A 26,556-nucleotide genomic window follows, 5' to 3' on the forward strand; every position below is an offset into this window, starting at 1 on the left:
CCCGGTTCAGTATGTGATGAAGTCCGTGTCGTACATAAACACAGTTATGGGAATGTTGTAGCAGAAGAGCGCTTTGTCCTGTGTGCTCGTTGTCCCGTTTCTGCGCTGTTCTGCCACAATGTTTATAGACGAACTAGCCCACCTAATAAGCCTTGTGCAGTTATGGGAGTTCTGGTTCGTCAGGCGACTTGCGGGTGCTTCACTCCGGCCTCAAATGCCCATCTCGTTCCCACTTTCGGCCACAACTTTATTTCCGTTCCGCACATCCGTTTTTTTACTTTTCTTTTGCCATATCGCCCGCACTGCCAGCCGTATATTTACTGGTGAGCCTCCTAGTTCTTTTTCTCCACTGCGTGTCAACGCTTTTTCTATACAAATAAATACCTGAAAACCTTCTCTGTCCATCTACTCTTCTTCATTTTCCTCAGCCTCTCTTCGAATCTCATTTTGCTCTGCGCTTCCCTCACTTCAAAGCCTGTCCATCCCATATCACCCTTTACCGCCTCATTTGTCGTCTTCCCGTGAGCACCCAACGCGAGGCGGCCCACCGTCCTTTGATTTACATCCATTCCTGATTGCACCTCTTGTTCTACCAATCTCTGCCAGAGATGGCGCTGCCTGTTCTTGACAGGCAGCGCCATCTCTGGCAGAAAAAGAGAAACTGGGGTGTCAGCAGCGAGCGTTTTCTCTTCTCTCCACCACGTTGCCGCTCGCTTCCGTGCACGTGCAGAGCTCTCGCGGTGCACTTGCGGCGTCTCACAATGTACCGCGTACAGTGCGGCTTCAAAAGGATCTTCAAGCTTGACTGGCACTTCCGAAAAGCGAACTTGATAAAAGGAGAAAGGCTCGTCAATCACCTTAACGGTGAAGAGCAGACGATCGACGACAACGACGCCCGACTCAAAGCGAAATGCATTTCCCAAGTCGCGATTACACCATGTAGGACGTATACCTCGAGGTAAGCCTCATTCTGTCATGTTAAAGATGAATAATGGTTCACATGCACTCCGAAATGAAGCCGTACACGTTATCGATGTTCTGCGGTGTGAACTACGAATCATATGATTGTTGTTTTGATATGACATGCTTAACAGTAGCAGCCATGTACTTTCGTTAACAAACGTTTGCGGCGTGCGAAAAAAAAATTACACGGCCATGGCCCTGTTTCCTGAGAAAGTTAGAGTCAAGTCCTCCGTGCCGCTGTGAAGCAAGATGAACTGCTCGCCTCGTTTTTCGGCTCTCGTGTCATGCTTGCAGTCTCTTTTTACGATATCGACTTGACAGGCGTATAAAACCTGCGGCGCGAACGCGGCTACAAAATCGCACGAAGTCAGAAGGTGACAGAAGGTTACTTCAAGGTTGCAATTGCAAAGCATGTATTAAGTGCCAGTTGTATTTAGCGGCTTAAATATATATCACACTAATAAAGTGACAAAAACAAAGCAAACCTGCAGAACGATGTCAAAGCATGCTGAATATGCACGGACGCCCGTTCTGGCGTGATAAAGCAGCCTTCCCGACGCGTGAATTGCAGGCGCCGAACTTCTGACAATGTGCCGAGTTCAGTTGAATTCAACCAACCGCGTAACGCTAACGGTATAGCGCGAGTGTGAACGTTCAACAACGACGGGTAGGTCTCACGAACACGGCGAATCAAAACACAAAGTTGTTTCACCTACAACCGTAACTGGACTTTCACAATGCGAGAAGACAGCGTGTAATCATTACTGTAGTCGCTGTGTGCATGCGCCGCGTTACTTACCGATTCAGGTAGTCGAAACGAACGAAAGCGATGAACTCAGACAACCAAAATAGAAGGCGAGACAGCGCTGTGAGCTATCCACGCTTGCCGCCTGCATTTCTCGTGCGACACGAAACAATACAGTTTCACACGTAAATCGCGTGCCTTGGTGTTGTCTGCACTGTTGTGGCTTACCACTATACCGCAATACTTCGGACCACGCTTGCGCTTCCGCGGGGTCACTTCTGCCTTCGCGGAAAAGCGCAGCTTCGCACAGCAAGCCTCTCGGGTCAACGTAACCAGCTGAAGGCCCCCCAGTTACCCGCACCGAGAGAAGAGCGCGTGCGCACGTGCGCTACCGCTACCGTGAAAGGGGCCGAGTCGGCCGCGCCTAAGGGTCATAGCTTTCCGACAGAGCCGCAGCGCGGCTGGCGCGGCGCTGTCGTCGCGCCGCAAACTTGAGCTTGGGTTCCCTATACACAATAATAAGTATGCACTTAGTGGTTGAAGTGCGCACTAGGGGCCGGATTTCGCTATCGCGTTCAACTTATAAAGGCGAAGCTTAAGGGTCCCCAAATTTTTTATCGAAGGCATCGTTTTAAGGCATGGTGCTCCCGCAGTAGGTTTCACCGGCAGAGGTACTGCGTTCATAGGCGAGCTTTTGGACACCGCTTTTAAACTAAGTGATACCGCTCACAGGAAAACAACGGCGTATCATCCCCAGACCAACGGGTTTACTGAAAGTGTCAATAAGACCCTGGCTGACATGATAAGCATGTGCGTAGATGTAGAGCACAAGAACTGCGACGACATTCTACCCTACGTCACATTCGCGCACAACACGGCTCATCAAGAAACCACTCGGAAGACACCCTTTAGTCACGTTTACGGCCGTGAAATTACGACAAGATTAGACGCAATGCTCCCTCGCGAAAATCATGGCAATGAGACAGGACGCTGAAGAGTTAACACAGCGAGCCGGTTGCGCATCACCTAACAAGAAGACTATGACGCCAGACACTACAATGCCCGACACAGGCCCGTCGCATACAACGTGAACGACCAAGTGTGGGTCTGGACACCTATTCGTCGGCGTGGGCTCTCCGAGAAGGTGTTGCGGAGATACTTCGACCTTACGCAGTTCTGCGACGCATCAGTGCGGTGAACTACGAGGTTGCTCCGGACGGCTCTCAGTGTTCAAAGCGCCGAAGACATTCGGCAGAAATCATTCACGTGCTTCAGATGAATCCATACTTGCAGTGATTAACTGCGTAGTTTTTTTTTTAATTTACGTTCTGAACGTTTAACACCGGGGCGATGTTTTTTAAAAGGGGAACAATGCCGCGCGTTTGTGCCAGTGGCGACGACAACCAAGCAGCGCGAGTGTTCTTGGCCCAGAGCGGGGACGAAGCAGACGTTGCAGTCTTTTCTCTGATTGATAAAGCGTGTTGGTTAGTAGTTCTCCGTGTCCTCGTTGATCGCACGTCGTTACAGTATATATATATATATATATATATATATATATATATATATATATATATATATATATATATATATATATATATATATATATGTGTGTGTGTGTGTGTGTGTAAAGCACGATATCGCTTGAGGGCGAAGCAATGAATGCGATACCTTCAAATGTAACGTCATACAAAGAAAGGCTTGGAGCTAACTCTTTTGGATCAGATCTCGCCTATGTCTACAAGAGTGGTGTACGGGAATACGGCCGCTCCAGTAGTCTCAACGCGAAGCGGTGAGAGCACAGCACGTAGAAGGGTATACGAGTACAGTAAAGCCTCGGTGATACGATCACGGCTCGTACGAATTTCGGGGTGATAAGAATTTTTCTGTGGTCCCGGCCAAGGCCCATTAGCCTGCAATGTATTGGAGAACGGTGGTTGCGAACCGATTTGCACCCCGCGACGTTTGATACGAACGTACGCTGGCGCACAGGTACGAACAGGTGCTGCCCGCGCTGTCGCGGAAGACGCGGCAGTCACGCGTGGGCGCGGCCATGCGCGCGAATCTTGGAGGCCTTTAGGCGCCTTCGCGTTTAGATTACAGATGACGTTGACGCCGCACTTTTTTTCTGACACGTTGACGCGTGCTCCTGTGTTCGAGGCAGCAGCGTCTTTGTACTGTGTTAACACGTGCCTGCCACGTCAATGCAAGCCATGTCCCCGCAATCAGACGTTCTATGAAACGAGACTGAAACTTGGGCTACGGGTCCGTCATGAAGTCCCATTAAAGGTGGATGAAGACCCCAAGAGACGAAGCAGGTGGTCTTGGCGTAGGAGCTTGGCCTGTATCTATCGAGTGCAAAGCGCTTCTTAAGTCACATTCGCCGCAGTACTTTTTTGTCATGCAGAAAAGCGTAGCAAGATTAGGAAGGGGCAGCTGGCGGTCACGGGGCACAACACATGTGGTTCATTAATTACACACGCGCGCATGCACCGTATATTTACGAGTACAAGTATGATCGTTGACGTCTAAAAGCTTTACTGGCAATCATTCCGAGCTGTTCATGACGTCGCTACGGCCCTGAGAAACACTAAATCAAAACGTATGCCAACTTTCTTTTGTCGCATACTAATTTTCCATGTTTTCTGGTGATACGAATTTCGGATGATACGAATATTTGGGTAACCCCGCGAGATTCGTATCACCGAGGTTTTACTGTACTTTGCTGATGCATGGCCTCCGAGATTATCTCCACCAGTGCGCGCTTGCGTTGCCAGAACCAATCTTGGAGGCCACGGCTGAGGTCTGCCGAGACAGCGCCAGCGCTCGCGACCGAGCCCTTCGATCGACGCAGCCCCCTCCCCTCCCGTGGCGGCCCATTCGTGCTCCTACGAAAGACGGGCGGGGCTTTTCTTCTCTGCTTGAGGAGCAACCGACGGCAGGCCTCGTCCGCGGAATGATGTTATCGCATGCGCCCTCCGTGCGACGGAGATGGCCGACTCGTTTCACCTCTGCTTGAGCGGCGTTCGTCGTCAGAGCTCGCGAGCTGTTGCTCGCGGGTAGAACTTGCGATGCGGGGGTCAGGTTATCAACGTTCCCTTTATCCAGAAAATGACGGTGCGGCAAAAACACGTCGAGATTGTCCATATAACTATATCGCAAGAGAAGATCGTCAGCAGAACACACAGCAAGGTGCGTGATCGGGTGAGTTAGATTGGAATGGGTCAATGGGATAAACTTTATTTCGCCAACGGGTATTGCTGCTAGTGCCCGGGGCTAGGCTGCCAGAGGTCAATCGCTCTTATCAACGATACTATGCCTCAGCGCGAAGAACTTTTCCTGGAGAGACAATGAAGGCGGTCACACACGTACTGCTTGTGTGCGTAGCGTTCGCTGTCTCGTGAATAAAAGTTTTTGCTCTAAGACGTAATATGATACGACAAACCGTACGTGCGCACAGTAAGGAATGGTAGGACCATACTTCACTCGGGCAGACGTGCCGATCTGCAGAATATGTAATGGTTGGGCATTCGGTTTCTTCCTCACTCTAGTTAACCGACGGCTGTATCATTCGTGCATTTCGCCTAATACCACTAATATGTGAATAACCTTAACCATTCGAGGTTTTCGTCGTTTCTTTGTCGTTTATTTTCTCATTCATGGAATTTCGGAGTGCAGTCAGAACACAGACAATGGAACGAAATATTATTTTACCAACCTCATGTTAACGAATTTTGTGCCGGGCTAATATCCCAGTCTTAATCAGAGCTTGTGGGCTGCAAATCTCTTGTCATCATCAGCATGAAAAATTTCAGCCTAATATATTCGTCTACGCTGCAGGATGAACGCGTCTTTCATTGATCTCCAATTTTTCCTATCCTGTTTGGGCCTTACGCCGGCTCATCCAGGGCGCGGTGGAGGCTGCGGTATTCGAAGGGATCCCCGCCGACTTCCTCTAACACAGCGCAACCAGTGTTCGCACTGATCCCGACTTTTTGGGTGTAATAAAGAGGACACCAGCACCTGCTTCATTCTCTGGCCGCGAGCATTCCGATTTCATTGCTCCACCTAACACTCTGGCGTCCTCGGCTACGTCTACCATTCCTTGTTTCATCCCGGTTGCTCTAACTGAGCAACGGTTATCTGTCCTTGGCATTGCGTGCCCTGGCCAGGCCTATTGTTTCTTCTTAATTTCAGCTAGAATCTAGGCTTCCCCTGTTTGTACTCGAATCCACCCCGTTCTCTCCATGTCCCTTAATGTTATACCCAAGATGTTTCGTTCTATCGCCAGTGGCGTCGTTCTTAACTTTTTTCTGGATTTTTTTGTTATTTTGCAATCTGGGCGATCCATGTTCAATTACTGGGATTTTCAATTGTTGTACACATTCGGCTTTATCGACAGCGGTAGATTGCCGGGCAGTATTTGGGAATGTCTCCTGTAAGCAGTCATTATTATTATTATTATTATTATTATTATTATTATTATTATTATTATTATTCGGTGGATTTCATTTTCATGAGCAAGCTCTATCCACAGTGATAGCCCTAGGTATTCGCAATGCCCACAAACTATAGGTGGCGCGCCGTGCTTTTCAAGATGGCGCCAGGAGGAGGGTCAACCCGTTTGTTAGCATAGGAACAGATAGGACGTGCGGACGTACGGCCCGTGCCACTTTCACCGGATGAAGTCATGAGACGCGCTGAATTGGATATGAGACTAAAATACTTTCCCAAACCATGGAAAGTGCGAAGTACCCCCCACCCAATTATTTGCTGCGGTGTGAAAGGTTATATTTCAGATCCGTTACCGTGCATAACGATGCTTTGCGAAATCCTGTGCATGCTACATAAAACTACATGAACTAAAATTGACGTATGAGCTGAACGGCACACCAAGGTAGTACGTACCGAGCCTGCCTGACGTATTTGCCGCAGTAGTAGGCCGCCAGCGAGTAGCGTCATCGCTGCAGAACGGGACCGCACGTTTAACGTTGTTATGGTTTGCAAACATAATACACCGTCGTCATTACTTGCGCAGTCGGGACCGCGGTATTACGTCTTCAACGGAACACGAGCATTTAACATCCCATTCAGTAGCGCTTGTGTCACAGCCATGCTGAGACTCTAGCCGCGTGCAATTCACTTCACTCGCATGTTGCAGATTTGATCAGCCCGATCCAAACATGAATATCGAAAAGAATGCACACGTATGCTTTTCGCAACGTCGAAGAAGTTAGCCGAGAGGCGTGGATTGTGGCCGTGACTGCACGTTTCATCGCTCTAACCATTTCGCCTCGCTGGCCGAGCTCGAGCGTGTTGGCGGCATGCGGCGCTCCATAATATCCACAATAATTGTGATACATGCGAAGTACAAGAGGAACTATGCTTTTATTCTGATCTCGCTCAAGGATATTATACGGTAAATACAATCAAAGTGACTTACGAGCGTGAAAGAACATTAACGCACGAGAGGACGTGAAGTGCAACTCGCTCCTCGTGAGTTCAGCTGATCGTTCATCGTCGCTGTCACAGCTGTCACTCTCGGTGCTTTCACAGTCTTCAATGTCCAGTAAACAATCCTCGTCGTCGAGGTGGTTTCTTTCAACATCACTGCTGAAAGCAATCCGAAGAAATTCCTCCGCCGAACGACTGTGACCACTCCGCGTCACCACGTTTACAATTAGAGAGACGTCTGGGCGCGAAGAACATTATGCTCTCGGATCGGTCAACGAGCAAATCGCTTGCAGTGTGCTGCCACCTATCAACAAACGTACAAAAACAAACGGCGCAGAGCTGGCTATGAAACCAACGCCAACACACTGGCGAAAAGGACGGTGTGGAAAGCGTTCGCTGCACGAAAGGCGTGGAGCAGACGCGTCCTCGAATGATTGAAACGTCGCTTGCACGATTAGTAACAGCGCTTTGCTTGCAAAGGATAGAGGTCCTATTTTAATGTATCGACAAATTTAGATCGCTGAGTTTTACAAGAGCACATCGCGAGCCCGCGCGACCTCCCGCGTACAGTGTTATGGGATTCATGCTCTACAAGAAACACTGACCAATGCTATATGCAAGTAAAACAGGATGAGATTCAACTGAACATGTCAGACGATAACATTTAACTAACCTACGTGGCTACAGAAAGCCTCGCGAAGCTGATAGTATGCGTACGCGTAGGGCTAGCATTGAAAGCGCGAGTTGCCACGTATTTTCACGAAAACTTCGCGTCTCGCAAGAACGAATCAGATTTCTCATGTCACGGAGGGCCCGGTTTGTTCACTGATGCAGGGAACATGCAAAGTCGTAGTGTTCCTTCCTTGTCAATGCGTTAACACTGAGGTTAGCACAGCCGAACAAGGGAGTGACTGCGTAGTGCTGCTATTTTATCGTCTACTAACCCTCCTCGAGAGGACGCTCCTGAATTCCGCTTGGCGGCGCGACAGTCTATGGGCATTGCGAATACCTACTCTTGTACACACTACAGAGGTCGGTTGCCAATCATGACCTCTTGCTCTTTCGCTAGGCTATCAATCATTATCATTGAATTTTCCATATCTGTAATCAAATCCACTTTAGCACTTTCTTGGTTCAGGTCAGGGGTCTCAGACACTATGCCCGTGGGCGCTGCACTAGCGGCCCGCGGCTTCACAAGAAATAAAATGCTTAATACGTAGCTAAATGGCACTAGCAATATTTACTCGCTAAAATGCGATTAATAGCTATTTCTTCGGGTAAGCTACAGAGAGGCCCATGCGGTCACGATATGTTGCAACATATGGCAGAAAATCTCAATACAGTAAAACCTTGGTGATACGAATATTGTGCGGTCCCCAAAATTATTCGTATCATCCGAAATTCGTATCACCAGAAAACATGGAAAATTAGTATGCCACAAAAGAAAACTGGCGTACTTTTCAACCATTGTTTCTCAGGGCAGCAGCAACGTTGTGAAGGGCTCTGAATGACTTTCCAGTAAAGCTTTTAGGCGTCAACCGTCATACTCGTACTCGTAAATCTACGGCATGCGCAATTTTGAACCAGGTCGGTTGTGGCCGTGACACCTGATAGCCCCGTCCTATATCTAAGTACGTTTCTTTTCATGACAACAAAGTACTGCGGCGAAAGCGACTGATGAAGCACTTTGCACGCGGAAGATAAAGGCCAGAAAATTTTTGAACCACCGTCCTTTGTTGTAATTAATTTATGATTTCGGTGGTGTTGGGGTTGTTCTTCGGGAGATTTACCGCTGTACCCGCACAATCGAGTGGTTTGCTCAAAAACCGGAAGTCTCTCGAGCAAAACGGAGAGTGGCACTGGAAGGTGTGCGCATCCTCAGGAATAGTCTTTTTTACAGACTGGCGGCGTGGCGTGCATGTATGCATCGCTTGGGTACACGCGCCTGCGCCTACTTGTCGCGTGTTCCACGAGAGCGCGGGCAGCACCTGTTGGTACCTCCGCGGCAGCGTACGTTCGTATCAACCGTCGCGGTGACAATCGGTTCGCAACAACCGTACTCCATTACGTTGCAGGCCAATGGGCTTTGGCCGGGACCACAGAAAAATTCGTATCATCCCAAAATGCGTACGAAACGTGATGGGATCACCGAGGTTTTGCTGTATTTCAGAATCGGCGTCCAGATTTGAGTTAGTCTGGAAATCACTATCGATATGTTTCTCAAATCCTCACGCCAGATACCATCAAAATGTTCCATATATGAGATCTGGGAATTGCGTTCTTTCAAATGGCAGCTTTAGGTGACGTTTGGTTCAGCCTCCTGTCCCCCTCTTCCCCCCCCCCCCCCCTCGCTCCAACCTCCTTCACCATCCCGGCCCGTCGGGAGGCTAAATTTCTTGACATCGGCCGGCTGTCTGAGGTGAGTAGGAGAGCCCAGGTTTAGAGCTTCGATCAGTCTTTTGTAATTCGTCCTCACCATGTTTGAAGAGCACTATGTCATCTGCAAATCGTAGGCTCCTACGACATTCTCCGCCTCTGGGCTACAGTTAGAGATGAAAAGCACGCCGAGAATTGCAACGGGGACAATATATATTTTTTAGTAAGGTATACCAACACAGTTCGGTAAGAGTTAATGTGATCATGTGGAGAATTCATCAACTCCGTTCAAAGCAACGACTGATTTTTTTTGAAAATTTTCAACTCTTCAGAACATCACTGCCTGAATTCAGCTCTATGGCACGTGATTGTACACTGGCCTTAGGTAGCCTAAACAGCCTTTGGAAGCAGCCATCTGCATTCATTAGCTCTTTAAAGATTTCATTCCTGCTCTCGCATAGTAACACTCCTATTGCCATGTTCTGTTTCATAATCGAGTCACCGACAGGCGTTTTTGCAACATTCCAGGCAGTGACAGTACCATTCGATTTATCTCTTTTGAAGCACGAGTATGCAGAGTACAGACGTTATATGCGCGGTAGAGATAAGCGAGAGGGACGACGACTGTCAAAACGAGAAAAAGAATGGAGCAGTTGTCGCAGCAGAAGTCTGTGATAGAGAGACATACAGCGGCATTTTTTTCTGCGCATAGCGGGTCAACTTCACAGATTTACAGCGACGTGTGCGGTCTCAGAATTTGCTTCGTGTACTTTTTTGAATTGCTGTTCTTTCTCATTACCCCGGACACCGTACGTACCGCGCACCAATCCAACCTTCTTTTTTTTCTGAAGAGCGGACAACTTCCCCGCTGTTTCTACGGAAAATATATCTCTACAAGATAACTAAGCAAATAAATCAGTTGTCCAATTCCGTCCAATTCTTTCTTCTTGTGTTCTGTATGTAGGCGCAGATTTATGTTTTCCATGTCTTACCAACTAGCCCCCCGCCGTACGCTTCTTAAGATAACTAGATATAACTCCCAATCTAGACCGCAAGTTCTCGAGATGAGATTTAAGCTGCCCATATTATTAAGAACGCACAAATATAACCAAGATCTTTTTAACAAATCATGTTTTCTGCTTTTCTCTGCGGTTTTAGAAAGGCGGCGGTGTGCGAAAACCTGTAATATGAAGGCGCCTAATTCAACTATTCCCGCTTCCTCCTTCTTATTTAATCTGCTTTGAACAAACGATCACTTCCTTCGTTGAAATGAAACCGGGCAGAGCGAAGTCGGCTCTCTTAGGGGAGGAAACCAAGCACATCGCTACTTTCAAGGTCCAACGCCATAGCGGTCGCAAAATTTGCAGGCCTCATAAAATGCTGAACTCGAGATAGTGTACATATTGGCCGCGAGATCGACCTATAGGTGGCAGCACCGTCGCCGCGTTAGTGTGGATAGGCGGTCGGGGCCGCGTATACAAATGCACACAGCGGCGCTTCGTTGTGAGTGATTTGAGCCAATTATCGGCGAATAAAACGTGTTGACTGCAGCTTACTGGTAATATATACGCTCTTCATTGTTGAATTTGTGCACGAATATCATCCAACGTTACTATTACTAGTGAGAGAAGCGGAATCTGCCGATGAAAGGGATGCTTGCCTTGGATGACAGTCTGCGCTAACGCACTACATGACGTTTTTTGTTGTTTTCTCTGAACGTGTTTAGCTTGTGTTCTATGTACTACGCACTGCTGTAGCACGACTGAACTACGTAAGTATTTACTTGTTCATTTGTATGCCAGCCAATATTCCTGTGCACTGAGTTCAACAGCACTGTTCGCGCGAATACGCCTACACATTTTTTAAATGCGAAGCATTTCTTAGCGAACCTCTGGCACTTTGAGCGTTTCTATCTACGTATCTATCTATCTATCTATCTATCTATCTATCTATCTATCTATCTATCTATCTATCTATCTATCTATCTATCTATCTATCTATCTATCTATCTATCTATCTATCTATCTATCTATCTATCTATCTATCTATCTATCTATCTATCTATCTATCTATCTATCTATCTATCTATCTATCTATCTATCTATCTATCTATCTATCTATCTATCTATCTATCTATCTATCTATCTATCTATCTATCTATCTATCTATCTATCTATCTATCTAGCCGCCTACGTCTGGGTGCTCTCATAATCGCCTCCTTAACTTGGTGTTGGCCAAAATTTGCATGCGAGGGTAAGAGGATTTGACGAATATGACTGTCGGGTCGTTACATTGATAACGTGAAAATCCTGTCGCGTACGTCGTCAAACCCTTTCCACTGGACAGGTGTGGCACATACCCGTTTACCACAGGCCGCGGTTTACGGGTATGCGCCACAGGTGATTGACAGTTTATATCTACCCAGGAACGGCGAGAACAGACATTGGTAGTTTAAATGCGAGAGCGTTAAGAAAAACCAACATCGGCAGCGTTGACCGGACGAATGGAAAGAATGAAAATTAGGATCCCAGCAGGAACCGAACCCAAGCATTCTGCGTGGCAGTCAGGTATTCTACCACAGAGTCACGCCAGGTCTATAAACTGGTTTGGAAAAAAATTTCGGCAGATCCCACGTACCGTGGGAGTCGGTGTTATGCGAAGCATGCGGCGGGAAGGTGACTGGGGCGTAATTTTTTTTACTGAGCGACAAGTTACAAAATGACGCTATAGATCTGTATAAATTTCATACGCACATATATATGCTCAAGAGCCGCATATGTGTTATATAACCAGTTGTTTACGGTTCGGTAACACTGCCAACGGCAAAGTGGGTATTACCAACACCAGAAGCGGTAAGCTGATATGTAGTGCTTATACTTGTCCCTTATGATGGATAACGCACGCACGTTTCACGAGCCCGTATGCATATGTGGAACAATTTCTTGACAGTTCTTGAACAAGGTCATCATCTCCGTGATCAGTCAGCACCAGCAGCTGGTCATGACTTGTTATACGATCCGGTCGTAATCGCGGTGACGAGGGGTCCACGTGTAGTGAAGTATGAGGTATAGTACAGCTGTTGGAATTTATGGATGCGTCGGTCATTTTGTCGACAAATTGTCTGTCGATAGAGCCGGCGACATCTCGGAACCCGAAGTCACCCTTCGCGTAGGTTAGGTATAGGCCGTCGAGGCTTGTAGGCCAGGATAGTGCTACGTAGACCAACATCAGTGGATGGCGCTTGTCGTATTCGTACACTACCTGGGCGTACGTGGCCTACGTAGCCTAGTCTACAAGGCGGCTGTCAATCAATCTGGCATCATCCTCGGTTAGCATGAGGCCATCGCCCAGCCTCGTAAGAAATGAAGACGACACTGCGTCGTTCTGGCGGACTAAGTGCACTTTACGGTGCGGTGATGTGGATATCATACGTAACTTTCATTCATGTATTCGTCCGGGGTCGAGCAATGCTTCAATATAGCTTGCGGAATCATAGGAATACAAATCTAATGTATATTAGACTGCTACAAAAGCGGAGCCAGCACTGGAGCCACAGACTTTAATCTGATATGATGCCTGTATCGTAGGAGTGCACATCGTAGGAGTATCACGTATTGTTTATTGCTTTTCTGTAAAATTAGATAGCAAGCACCACAACCACAATTGACGCGTTGCATCGATATTACGCCTGCGTAGGCTGTTTTTCCAAACCAGTTTATAGACCTGGCGTGACTCTGTGGTAGAATACCTGACTGCCACGCAGAATGCTTGGGTTCGATTCCTGCTGGGATCCTAATTTTCATTCTTTCCATTCGTCCGATCAACGCTGCCGATGTTGGTTTTTCTTAACGCTCTCGCATTTAAACTACCAATGTCTGTTCTCGCCGTTCCTGGGTAGATATAAACTGTCAATCACCTGTGGCGCATACCCGTAAACCGCGGCCTGTGGTAAACGGGTATGTGCCACACCTGTCCAGTGGAAAGGGTTTGACGACGTACGCGACAGGATTTTCACGTTATCAATGTAACGACCCGACAGTCATATTCGTCAAATCCTCTTACCCTCGCATGCAAATTTTGGCCAACACCAAGTTAAGGAGGCGATTATGAGAGCACCCAGACGTAGGCGGCTAGATAGATAGATAGATAGATAGATACGTAGATAGAAACGCTCAAAGTGCCAGAGGTTCGCTAAGAAATGCTTCGCATTTAAAACAGCCTACGCAGGCGTAATATCGATGCAACGCGTCAATTGTGGTTGTGGTGCTTGCTATCTAATTTTACAGAAAAGCAATAAACAATACGTGATACTCCTACGATGTGCACTCCTACGATACAGGCATCATATCAGATTAAAGTCTGTGGCTCCAGTGCTGGCTCCGCTTTTGTAGCAGTCTAATATACATTAGATTTGTATTCCTATGATTCTGCAAGCTATATTGAAGCATTGCTCGACCCCGGACGAATACATGAATGAAAGTTACATATGATATCCACATCACCGCACCGTAAAGTGCACTTAGTCCGCCAGAACGACGCAGTGTCGTCTTCATTTCTTACGAGGCTGGGCGATGGCCTCATGCTAACCGAGGATGATGCCAGATTGATTGACAGCCGCCTTGTAGACTAGGCTACGTAGGCCACGTACGCCCAGGTAGTGTACGAATACGACAAGCGCCATCCACTGATGTTGGTCTACGTAGCACTATCCTGGCCTACAAGCCTCGACGGCCTATACCTAACCTACGCGAAGGGCGACTTCGGGTTCCGAGATGTCGCCGGCTCTATCGACAGACAATTTGTCGACAAAATGACCGACGCATCCATGAATTCCAACAGCTGTACTATACCTCATACTTCACTACACGTGGACCCCTCGTCACCGCGATTACGACCGGATCGTATAACAAGTCATGACCAGCTGCTGGTGCTGACTGATCACGGAGATGATGACCTTGTTCAAGAACTGTCAAGAAATTGTTCCACATATGCATACGGGCTCGTGAAACGTGCGTGCGTTATCCATCATAAGGGACAAGTATAAGCACTACATATCAGCTTACCGCTTCTGGTGTTGGTAATACCCACTTTGCCGTTGGCAGTGTTACCGAACCGTAAACAACTGGTTATATAACACATATGCGGCTCTTGAGCATATATATGTGCGTATGAAATTTATACAGATCTATAGCGTCATTTTGTAACTTGTCGCTCAGTAAAAAAAATTACGCGCCAGTCACCTTCCCGCCGCATGCTTCGCATAACACCGACTCCCACGGTACGTGGGATCTGCCGAAATTTTTTTATTTTTCAATTCTCCACGAAATGTAGGACAGTTGATAAGTTTAGTCAGGAAATTCAATAACATTTGTTGGCAAGCTAGTTGGTGATGCATAGTTCATGGGTAAAATACAGCACAAACCAGACGATTAACACAAGGAAGACACGGGACAGAGTGCTGACTTCAACTAACCAGTTGAAGTCAGCACTCTGTCCCGTGTCTTCCTTGTGTTAATCGTCTGGTTTGTGCTGTATTTTACCCAGGAACTAGTCAGGAAAGCTACTTGGTTGACAGCGCTTTAGCGCAACGGAGGCGTTCAACGCGTACGCACTTGCTCTTGCTCAAGTAACAGAATAAAAAGGTAAGAGTTTAGCACAGAGCTTTCATCCATTGATTAGGTGCACGACAGTGATGCAACAAAGGTTCCGTTATATTATGGAATAAGTGTCTATTTTTTTCAAACTAGTAATGTCCGCTGCCTTCCATCAATTGATAACAACTCCACACAAACGCTTAAGATAATGTAAAAAAAAGGATAAGGTGTTGCGTGAAATTATATGACATAAATGTAAGGCACGCCGTCGGAATTACGAACATCTGGGTTCGTCAAAGCGCACCTAAATCTAAGCACACGGGTGGTTCTTCATAAATTTTGCCCCAAGTTAAAATTGCGCGAGGCCACTGCGTTTTATCACTGCCGTGTCATTCCATTGTCTGTTTTTTAGGGGACAGTTTGAGTACCGAAGTGTCAGACTTCACTTGATAGGAATATTTCGCTGTAGTGAGACCACGCCCGTACAATAAAAGGTCATCTCAAGCACAAGTAAAGCTCAACGCATAACCGCTGAACTACAGCGCCGCAGTTATACACCTAACAACAACGCGAAAGTGCATGGCCTAGAGCCTCGTTTTTGTTTACCACCGAGTCGGTAAAACGCTGCGTTCACACGTTATTCAACGCTCCTCATGTTTAGGACTATGCCAAGCGCACTTTACGATGTGCTTGAACCAGAAAGTGGCCCCAACAGTGAAATTATTCTGGCGAACGAAGGGTACGACAACAGTACAAACCCCCTTTCAAAAGTCACGCTCACTGATCTTATTACAATACGTATACAGCCTAGCAAGCCCATTTGCTTCTGTACACCATGTTAGGTATACGAAGAAGCAGTTAAACTCGCGCTAACATAACAGAACAAACCACCCTTTGAGAACATGCATGACGTAAGCGCACATGCAAACACGACGTGGCTAGCAGACTACGCAGGGAGCAATACGCACTAGGCGCGGTTCAGCCAGTAGCCGCCAGGCGGCGACTCTGCTCGATCTCGCGGCCTATAGAAGAGCCTCCGTGCAACATTTCACGCGTGGAGTCCGAGGGAACTTCCGAAACGAAAATCGCCAATATGGCACGTTTTTGTGCAGAAACTGAAGAAAACGCCTTCACAGCCGTTCACCGGCAGAGACGCGTCACCTGGAAAGCGCCACTACTCGGCGTGACCTCGAAGATACAGCGGTGCCAAGATACCCTCAAGGGTCGAGAAAGGCGCAGCCGACGTCTTTCAGAGCCCGTGTACTGGAACTTCCTCCCCTACGAGAACGACTACTAGCACGCGTGTTCTGCTTAAATTATGCTAACGAGCAAACTGCACAGCTACCGGCTCTGTGCGTTTGTCAAGATTGAGTCCATATAACTGAACTCTTACCTGCAATGTATCTGAAAAAATACAAAAACAACAAAAACAAGCCGCCGTGAGATAATGCTGCTGTTGGCCTTATTGCTTCCTACTTACAGAACGCCTACGGGACTTCCATTGAAATTGCACACATCTTTCGATGAACGCGAAGCACTGGTCTTCGAGTCTTTGGTAGACAAACATGTTGTTATAGCGAGTCAAGGTGGTAGTACGGGCTAGTTGTTTGCGATTACTAGCATTCATTTCGGCAGCGCAAAAAATGAAGAGGCAGACACAAGAGAGGACACGTAGACAGGACGGCCTGTCTACATATGTCCTCTCTTGCGTCTTTATTTTTGCGCTCACTTGTAGCCGGAGCCACTGGAAGTCACCGGAGTCGGTTACTTCAGTCAGCCGCAATCTCTCAAACAGCCGTGAAGCTTGGAGGTACTTTGCATAGTCGTACTTTAGCAAGTTTCTTCGGAAGTATGTTGATAAGGCCTATGCAGTGACAGTGCTGCCGCACAAGAGCATACCCCTCAAACGAGAGCACCGCAGTGGACTAGCCGTATGGAAGTTCAGGATTGAGCACACTTGAGGAGCCATACTACGTCGCTTGATCCCTCGGCTGCGCAGAGAGTCCCAGAGATGTCAGCTAGGTTGTTGTAGGCGCCGTGCTGATTCAACGTCAGGACAGCCTCGAACCCAGACCATTCATGTTTTCAAGCTGCCTTGTATGACATTGTATAATGCAGATGCATGACCCACTCCTCTCTGCCAGTAAGAGTACTTGAAATAAATAAACAACCAAGTCGCATCTAAACAGCGACAATAAGAGCGCCACTACATATTTAGAGGGCAAAAGTGTAATACAGTCGTTATTGCCACGCTGTTTCGCTCGCCCAGCTCGCTGTAGCTACTGAGCTAGGAGCGATAACTCTACTCACTTGTTATCTTTTCCTTGTTTTTGTTTGTTTGTTTGATTTCAATTGGGTGCACGGAATCACTCTAGCTGAAGAGGGCATAGGGAGTTAGGTATTGCAGCATCCTACGAGACTGCGGCAACCAACACACTGATCGCTAAGCATTGCTAAAGCCACAGTTTAGTCTGATGCTGACAATTGTGATGCACATCATGCCTGCCTTTGCTCCCCATTTTCTCAACTCGGCATTTCCCGAATATCACAGCGTAGTGAGCGTGGGTTATAATCTCCAATCTCCTCTGGAAGGGGAATGTGACTGGAAGTTGTGTCTCGCTGCACAATCGATACGCTTCACAAGAAAATTAGTTCCGGCAAAGGAGCCCGTAAACGTTTTGTCGCTCCACGACATCATCTGCGGCCACGCTGGCTTCGCTGTGAGGTTCCATCGCATCGAAACCTTTCCCTGACACACACACACACACACACACACACACACACACACACACACACACACACACACACACACACACACACACACACACACACACACACACACACACACACACACACACACACACACACACACACTGCATTGCAGGTTCCGAGCAATGTCATCATCATAAACGTCAAAGAATATGCCAGCCAGATTTTGTCATGCTATGCCGCCTATAGCATGCCTCGTTTGCTCATTTCTATGATTAAGCCGCGCCAATCAATGGACAGTAATCACTCAGATGCTGCAGAACATCTGTTGCTGCAATAGTTTTATAAAGTTGACAGTTCATGGTTTGTCTTGTAATATTGGGTCATCAACCTCCGTTCATCATCATCATCAGCAGCAGCAGCAGCAGCAGCAGCAGCAATGGGGCGGTCGATTCGTCGCCAAAGAAATACTGTGCTCGTCTGCGTGTCACTTTTGTCAGGCCGCTCTATGACAACCGCAAACCGGCGGCATTGTTGAGCGCACGAGTGGGACTCTCGCGAATCTGCCCTTCCTCGTCCATGTTTATTCTACGCACAAAACATTTTAGGAACTTTTATTCTTGCCTCACATCACTATCACGTCAACACCACAAGGACTGAAAACGCTGAAATCCTCCATTTCATATTCTACACGCTTATTTCTCTGACCATTGTCTCGACACAGTTCTTCTCTTTCCACTGGATATGTAGACCTCCCCTATTGCACAAACCAGCGCCGTTCAAGTACTCCAGCGTGATACCACCACGGCTTTTGGCACTGGATCTCAGTGGGAACACGTATACGCTCAGATTCACTGGGACTCCGGTGACGCACTGGGAAAGAGCCGAGTCGCACTGCTGGTGGAACTGGCTTTGCCGCTGTCACGCTGGCGCTCACTTGGAAGCGCTTGAGACGCTGGAATTTTGACTGGTGTGCACTGCCACGCACTGGAGCGTGTACTGTTTCTGCCAGTGCCACGCGCTGCTGTCAGTATTGTGTGTGGCGGAATGCTTCGGTGTCGTTGAATATTGAATGTTTCATAGGATGGCGCCGATAAATGCTACCCTAGAAGGTCCAACACATGTGTCAGATATTCTAGTTTTGCAGAGAAAGGTGCGGAGATGCGCGCTATTTTCATGATGTACGTGATATGTGAAATCACTGTCATTTTTAATATTTCTCTATCCAATGTGGAGAAAAATATGTTATCAACCCGAAGCAGCTACAGTGATCATTTTGCTTTTTAGCACGCTTTTTTTATTCATGCAGTGTCAATAACATTGTTAATTCTTGCGGAGCACGTAGCACCAATGAATACACATTTTGTGCACTCGTGATGTGTTGCTGTAATGACTCCTTATTACAATATTTATAATCCTGAAGGCGTCGGTCCAAACATACAGAGGAAATCGTCACATCACCATGCAGGTGGCCAGAAATAAACGAGCTCTGGCTTCGAGACCCTTCCCAATGGAGGCCACGAATAGCAGCCGTCGTTCGATATCGCCACACCGGAAACGCATCTCTGGCAATTCATTTCACTTCCACTGACACGTTAGGTAACAGATAGAAAGGTTCCGAGGCTAAAATTCAGAAACGTGAACCGTCGCAACTTTATTGCGCCGTGATCGGTCCTACCCAGCGAGACTCCCAGCGATTGTTAGGCCTACCGTACCCGGCGGAGTCCGTCTACATGCCTACGGCGCTTCTTCGTAAAAGTATACGTAATTCCATTGCGTAAGAATGACTATAGACTACAGATTGGAGATGGGTTAACCCACACGAACCATATTGTTGTAAAGTGAGGTCAGTCCCTGTCAAACTGTTTTGCACGTGCTGGTGGCGCATGCACCTTTCGTTTGCTCTCTCTCTCCCCCCTTTCCCCCTTCAGTTGCTTTGTATACGCTTCCAAGTGGGAGGAATAAACGATTACGTTTCGCCGGTCAACTGCGTGCTGTCGTACTTTTGTACACACGCCCTGTGTGTGTCGAAATTATGTAACAGTGGCGACGAAGGCAGATAGAACCCCGAAGCCGAACATGAATTAAGCCTCCAGATTGCAGTTAAGCAGGAAACATCGACGGCAACGATACCGACCATGGCTCATCACCAACTACCGGAGTACGACACCAGCGTGACAACTGGAACGCCTACATCACGAAGGCGGAAGCTTACTTCGAGGCAACTGGCGTCAGCGACTCGGGGAAGAAGAGGGCGTTGCTTGTGGCAGCAATAAGTACACGCACCGTGCAAGTGCTCGCAGGGAAAGTTCCACCAAGGAAGCCTAATTCGTTTACGTATGAAGAAGCAGTCAAAGTCTTGGACGAATACTTCGACCCCAAGCGTCACGAGATAGCAGAAAGCTTCCGCTTCTTCAATCGCTGCCAATTGGAAGGTGAGGCCATTCAACAGTTCATTGTTGAAATTCGGCGGATTGCGGATGACTGTTACTTCAGTGACATGCCAGAAAGGATGCTACGTGACAGAATCGTTTGCGGAGTCAGGTCAAGCTCTGTGCAGAAGCAGCTGTTAGCGAAAACATACTTGACATTGAAAGACGCCAAAGCAATAGCCATATCGGCAGAAGCAGACGAAAACGATTCAAAACAGATTTCTCGTGACCTTGTCCCCGTACTGAAGGTTAATTCGCGACAAGCATGTGCGAATGAACCGGTGTTACAATGCAAGCGTTGCCGAAGTAAGAAGCACAACAGCAACGCTTGTGGCCGGGCGAAAGCTAGGTGTTATCGCTGCGCGGTGTACGGTCATCTTGCGAAGATGTGCTTGAGTGACATGCGGAGAGAATGCCCAAAAACGCGTTCACAAGCCAGGCAAGGCGAAGCTTTCGCTGTAACCGCGGACGGAATGGAGGAAAATGCTGATAACGAGCACATTTGGACGCTAACCGCGCCCTCGGAAAGTCAGCTACAGCCTCCTATTCGCCGTGCGTTCCCACGGTCTGGCATTGATGTACATACCTATGATTGTGGACACCGGTTCGCCTGTCTGCGTCGTGGCTAGAGAATTGTTTGAGAAACACCGTGAACAGGGCCGCCGTTAAGACCAGCTTGCATCAAACTCATGTTATCTCGGAAAACTGCCGGTATTAGGGGAGCTGAAAATGTCTGTGTCCTACAACGACCAGAAGGTTAAATGCTCCTTGATAGTGTTGAACTGTTCATGTCCGAGCCTCTGTGGATGAGATTTGATTGCCAAGTTCAGCGAGGCAGGATCATCTGTGCTCAACGTATCCGTACAGCAAGGGCCTGGGACAGAAAGCAGCCGCACCGCAGCCATCGATGCCCCGCTAGCAGAGTTCCACGGCGTCTTCAGCAGCGAGCTGTGCCTCATTGCTGGCCATCCTGCCCACCTGAAGCTGAAAGAAGGAGCCACGCCGAAGTTTTGTAAGGCCCGTTCTCTTCCTTTTGCGTTGCGCGATAAAGCTTCAAAGGAGATTGACCGGCTAGTGTCACTTGGGGTACTATCATCTGTAACACACGCCGAGTGAGCTACCCCCATTGTGCCGGTACTAAAGAAGGACGGTACCGTGAGGATCTGTGTTGATTTCAAAGTAACGTTAAACCCTGTCTGTGAACTGGAACAGTATCCGTTACCAGCCATAGATGATATTTTTGCATGCCTGAATGGTGGCGACTACTTCAGTACGCTGGATTTAAGGGACGCGTATAACCAAGTTCCCCTGGATGAGGAGTCAAGGAAGCTGTGCGTAATAAACACGCACCGCGGGTTGTTTTGTTTCAACCGGCTGCCATTCGGCATAGCTTCCGCGCCTGCTATTTTCCAACGAAAGATAGAAACCGTTCTGCAGGGCTTGACGGGTGTCCAAGCTTACCTCGACGACGTCTTGGTGTCAGAAAAACACGACAGCCTCGGCAGGTTAAGACAAGTACTGCAGCGCTTCCGCGAGCATGGAGTAAGGCTGAGACTTGACAAGTGTCGTTTTCGACAAGAGTCAGTGCCTTATCTCGGTCATCGGATTGACCGTGAGGGTTTGCATTCAATCGAGAAGAACGTCGAGGTGATCGCGCAAGCCCCTAACCCACAGAACGTTCAGCAGTTACGGTCTTTTCTGGGCATGCTCGCATTCTATTGAAAGTTCGTGCCGAACATGTCTTCCGTACTTGCACCACTGTACAAGCTATTAGAGAGCAACACGTCTTTGGTCTGGGGACAATCTCAAGAAGCAGCTTTCCGTAAGGCAAAACAATGCCTCCGAGAAGCAGCTGTTCTGGTCCACTATGATCCCAAGAGACCCCTCAAGCTAGAATGCGACGCCTCGCAAGATGGAATAGGTGCCGTGCTTTTCCATACCCTCGGGAAGATCAACAAACCCATCGGTTTCCGATCTTGAACGTTGACAAGGGCGGAGAAGAATTATTCTCAGCTGGAGCGGGAAGCTCTTGCTCTTGTGTTTGGAATGTGTAAATTTCGTGATTACCTCGTACGCCGAGAATTCGTTTTGGTCACGGACCACCAGACGGTCGTGAGCCTGCTGAGGGCGTACCGACCAACTCCAGTCTTGGCAGCCGCCATAGTACAGCGCTGGGCGCTGTACCTGGGTGGATTCCGCTACCAACTTCAATATTCTCCCGGTAAGCAGCTGCTGAACGCTGATGCCCTCAGTAGACTGCCACAGCGGAAGGCAGAGCCTCAACCCCCCGAAGCAGGTCCACCAGACTATGCACTAGCCTTGGTTGGTTTCAATGAGGCAACTGTGTCAGTCGAAGAAATAAAGCATTTCACTGCAGATGACCCCTCTTAAGTCAAGTGATGAATTTCACGAAGGACGACTGGCCGTCCTGCGCAAAAGGCCTGGACGCGAATATGGCACCCTTCGTCGAAAAGAAATTGGAGCTGTCTTTGGCTCACGGGTTGTTGTACTGGGGCCGTCGAGTAGTCGTTCCGATGAAGGCGCAACGTCACGTCTTACACCTTCTGCATGAGCCACACCAGGGATCTTCTGCCATGAAATCGGTCGCTAGATCGTCATTTTGGTGGCCAGGCTTACATGGCGATATAGAGCGGGTTACCGCATCATGTCACACCTGTGTTCAAAACATGCCCATGACAACGTCAGCTATTCCGATCAGCTGGCCCCCTACCACAGAAAAGTGGTCACGAGTGCATATTGATTCTGCTGGTCCGCATGCAAGGAGCATGATTCTAGTGGTCGTGGACGCTCACAGTAAGTGGATCGAAGCGGTGCCCATGAGAAAAGCCAACGCTGCGTGCACAGTCAGCGGCTTGCGTGCTATCTTCTGCCGATTTGGCGTGCCACGAATCATCGTTTCTCATAACGGAGTGCAGTTTACCAGTGACACGTTCTTAACTTTTGTCAAGATGAACAATATAACGCACCTGCGCACAGCCCTTTATCACCCACTATCGAACGGTCTGGCAGAAAGGGCAGTCAGGACCAGTAAGGATGGCCTCAAGAAGTTAAATGAGGGACGGTTGGAAGATAACCTAAACAAGCTGCTTTTCAATTACAGAAGGACGCCGAACAGCTCTGGGAAATCGCCGTCAGAACTTCTCTTCGGATATCAAATACGATCCCGCCTGAATGCATGTTTTTCTCCTTCATGCGCAGGTTCGTCTGATGACGCGGATGAGGGGCCACCGCCATCACCGGGCGCAGCTGTGTACGCTCGGAACTTCAGAACGGGTGAAAGATGGACGCCAAGAACTGTTGAGTCTACTGCAGGGTCTCGGATGGTTGGAGTACGAACGCCGGCCGGAGTTTTAAGACGACTTGTTGACCAGTTGCGAAAGCGGCAATGCTCGACACCCACGATCGACTCGGATCAAGAACCGGAGAGGCAAGCATCACAATCTGGCACTACTAGCCACCATGAACAGTCGCCGATGCCGTCAACTGAACACAGGGGCACTGCAGCAGCTGATCCCGAAGTTCACCCGGGAGCCACATCTAGTAACGCTGCCACGGCCGTGCCCGACCAACCAGCCCAAGTCTTGCGGCGCTCTACTCGTCAACGAAAACCAGTGCAGCGACTTCAGTATTAAGGGAAGATAGATGTTGTAAAGTGACGTCAGTTCCTATGAAACTGCTCTGCACGTGCTGGTGGCGCATGCGCCTTTCGTTTGCTCTCTCTCTCTCCCCTTCCCCCTTCAGTTGCTTTATATACACTTCCAAGTAGCAGGAATAAACGATTACGTTTCGCCGTAAACTGCGTGCTGTCGTACGTTTGTACACACGCCCTGTGTTTGTCGGAACTATGTCACACATATTTTCTTGTGAACGGTGTTCGCACAAGGAGCTATGGCCATCGATGCTACGCGCTTTCAGCAACGCACGCAGACTCACCTAAGGCAGCCGGAATATGTCCGAACACATACCTGTCAAGTGGTCCGTGTTAGTGAACTAACGCCCTGGCTTATGTTTTTCAGCGCATTGTATTTGCTTTTTTGCTCATCGGTTTATTAGTTTTATGTATCGACAGAACTGCAAATCAGCACAGGCACGCCCGCCCAGCAGTAATATCGTCGCTACTCAGTATGAATTCATGTACGCGCGTTTATCGAACGAGTCATCACAAAGCTTCTCTACATGTGGATCATTAGCAAGAGCGAGGAACGCCTATTAAAAATCAGCAATAACAGCCATCAAACTGTACCCTGCTCCTTGATTCATTTCATATTTTTCGGAATTAAGACGGGGATTCTTAAACGACCTTAGCGCTCTTTCGATTATGGGCATTTCATTCGTTTCCGGCAGCCCATTGACTGTGTCTAGTAAAGAAGCAAGCTTGATTTGAAAAGGAAGGGTGCGTCCTTTCTGATCATGCGACATCAAAATATGGAACGAGACGGTGTTCCTGTAATGATTAGTCGTTTTATGGCGAGGTCGCCATGCTTCAGCTTGCCGCAGTGGTAGAGTACTCCGTCGGGGATCAGAAAGTGGGAAGTTCGAATCTTCGTGACGATCTTTTCGCTTTGTTTTTTCACGCGGCTTTCTTATTGAACTAATGCTTTCTATATCACTCTCTTTGCTAATATATTTATCTACGGCAAGTAGGAACCGCCGTGTTAACGCTGTAGAGCCCTTTTGGGCTTGAGTATGCAGCGCCTCGCAGTAAAACGCCGCTAAATCGCGCCCCATTATTCAGCGCGACACTGGGCCCATAATCAGGCATGGCACTGGACGCTGGTACCCAGTGGCGCTGGGTTCTGGAATAAAGTTGGTTCCCATTCGCTATGCCGCGAAGAAGAGGGCAGTGTATCGCTCACCTGCGCACTCAAGGCATCTCTCCAGCGTTGCAACAACACGCTCATAATTATTACCGCGAAAGCCTTATATGCCTCACTAAACACGAAATTTGACTGTCGGAGTCCCGCGTCGTCGGCGGCGTGCGCGTCCTGCGGCGTCGGGAACGAGTGGTACTCTAAATCGTCATCACGTGATGACGCCAACGTGACGTCAAAGAACGCAACATTTTGTGACGTCTTCGTGACGTCACTAATTCTGGTGTGACGCCACGTGACGTAACCCCACATAATGGCGTTGCAACGCCCTCCTTTGGGCGGCGAACAAACCCGTGAGCGCGGGACCTCAAGAGAAGAAAAAATAAAGACGGTGCTTCGCAGTGGCACGTCAAGCCACGGCTCGTGTTCCCTGCTGGCGTCCATTCTGGTTCAGCTGTCTCGTTCCTTCGCTCCTGTGGTATAAGCCTACAACGTCATCGCATGACATCGTACGTAGCTTCGTCAAAGGTGCGCTCATCACGGAGGCTGTGCAAAAGCAGGTGTGATGCCTCCGATCCTGGAGGCAGTACGAAACCCCGCTAAGTGCACGAAGTTTTCAGAGAAGGGCGGGGCAGAATAAATACATCTAGGTAGCCTACTTGACCGGCCGTTCAAGTGGGCTCCCTAATACGTCGACTGAGAAGAAAGAAAAGGTGCTTTTCGCCTTCGAGTCGTCTTAGGTGAATGCGCAAGGGACCCTGTGATTTTATGCTGATTACATCAAACGCGACCAGAACCGCCTGTGGACGCCGATTTACAGGAGTGGTTGGACGCAGAAGCTTTTAGCCTTCCGCTATTCTCCATCCGTTATTCTTAATCGCCTTTGCGACTACATATGTGATGTCATATGTGATGTAAATTAATGTGGAACAATCTTCGCAGAGAACAGCGCTTTGCGATAGGTGGTCTACTTAGACACGTCTACTTAGGACAGGTAGTAAGTGCGGAGCCAAACTATAAGATTGAAATAACTAGAAGAATAATGATGGGATGGGGCTCATTCGGCAAGCATTATCAAATCATGAATGGTAGTCTACTACTATTCCTCAAGAGGAAGGTATATAACAGCTGCATGTTACCGGTACTTACCTACGGAGCAGAAACTTGGAGACTTAAAAGGAGGGTTCAAATTAAATTCAGGACGTGGCAGGGAGCGATGCAAAGGAAAATGATAGGTGGAACCTAAGAGACAAGAAGAAAGCAGAGTGGGTCAGGGAACAAACGGGGGTTAAGGATATCATAGTTGAAATCTAGAAGAAGAAATGGATATGGGCCGGGCACGTAGCACGTCGGCAGAGAGAGATAATAAAACGAGAGAAAGGCAGGGAGGTTAACCAGAATTGTAGCATCCGGTTTGCTACCCTACACTAAGGGGATAAAAGGTGGTCATTAAG

The 26,556-nt window shown here is 48.3% G+C and overlaps 1 protein-coding gene across 1 annotated transcript; it reads left to right on the forward strand.

The window, feature by feature from the left end:
• The first annotated feature begins 22,641 nt into the window (after nucleotides 1-22,641).
• Nucleotides 22,642-24,076, forward strand: LOC125758413 (uncharacterized protein K02A2.6-like). Its single transcript, XM_049415500.1, has one exon. The coding sequence runs from the start codon at nucleotides 22,670-22,672 to the stop codon at nucleotides 23,921-23,923; it is 1,254 nt and encodes a 417-aa protein (XP_049271457.1). The 5' UTR covers nucleotides 22,642-22,669; the 3' UTR covers nucleotides 23,924-24,076.
• The last annotated feature ends 2,480 nt before the right edge of the window (nucleotides 24,077-26,556 follow it).

This window comes from Rhipicephalus sanguineus, chromosome 4 (assembly GCF_013339695.2).
Source record: "Rhipicephalus sanguineus isolate Rsan-2018 chromosome 4, BIME_Rsan_1.4, whole genome shotgun sequence".
NCBI classification, from domain to species: Eukaryota; Metazoa; Arthropoda; class Arachnida; order Ixodida; family Ixodidae; genus Rhipicephalus; species Rhipicephalus sanguineus.

What these genes read in the sequence shown, in the direction of transcription:
- LOC125758413 (XM_049415500.1), top strand. Translation starts at nt 22,670, where the DNA reads ATGAATTTCACGAAGGACGACTGGCCGTCCTGCGCAAAAGGCCTGGAC.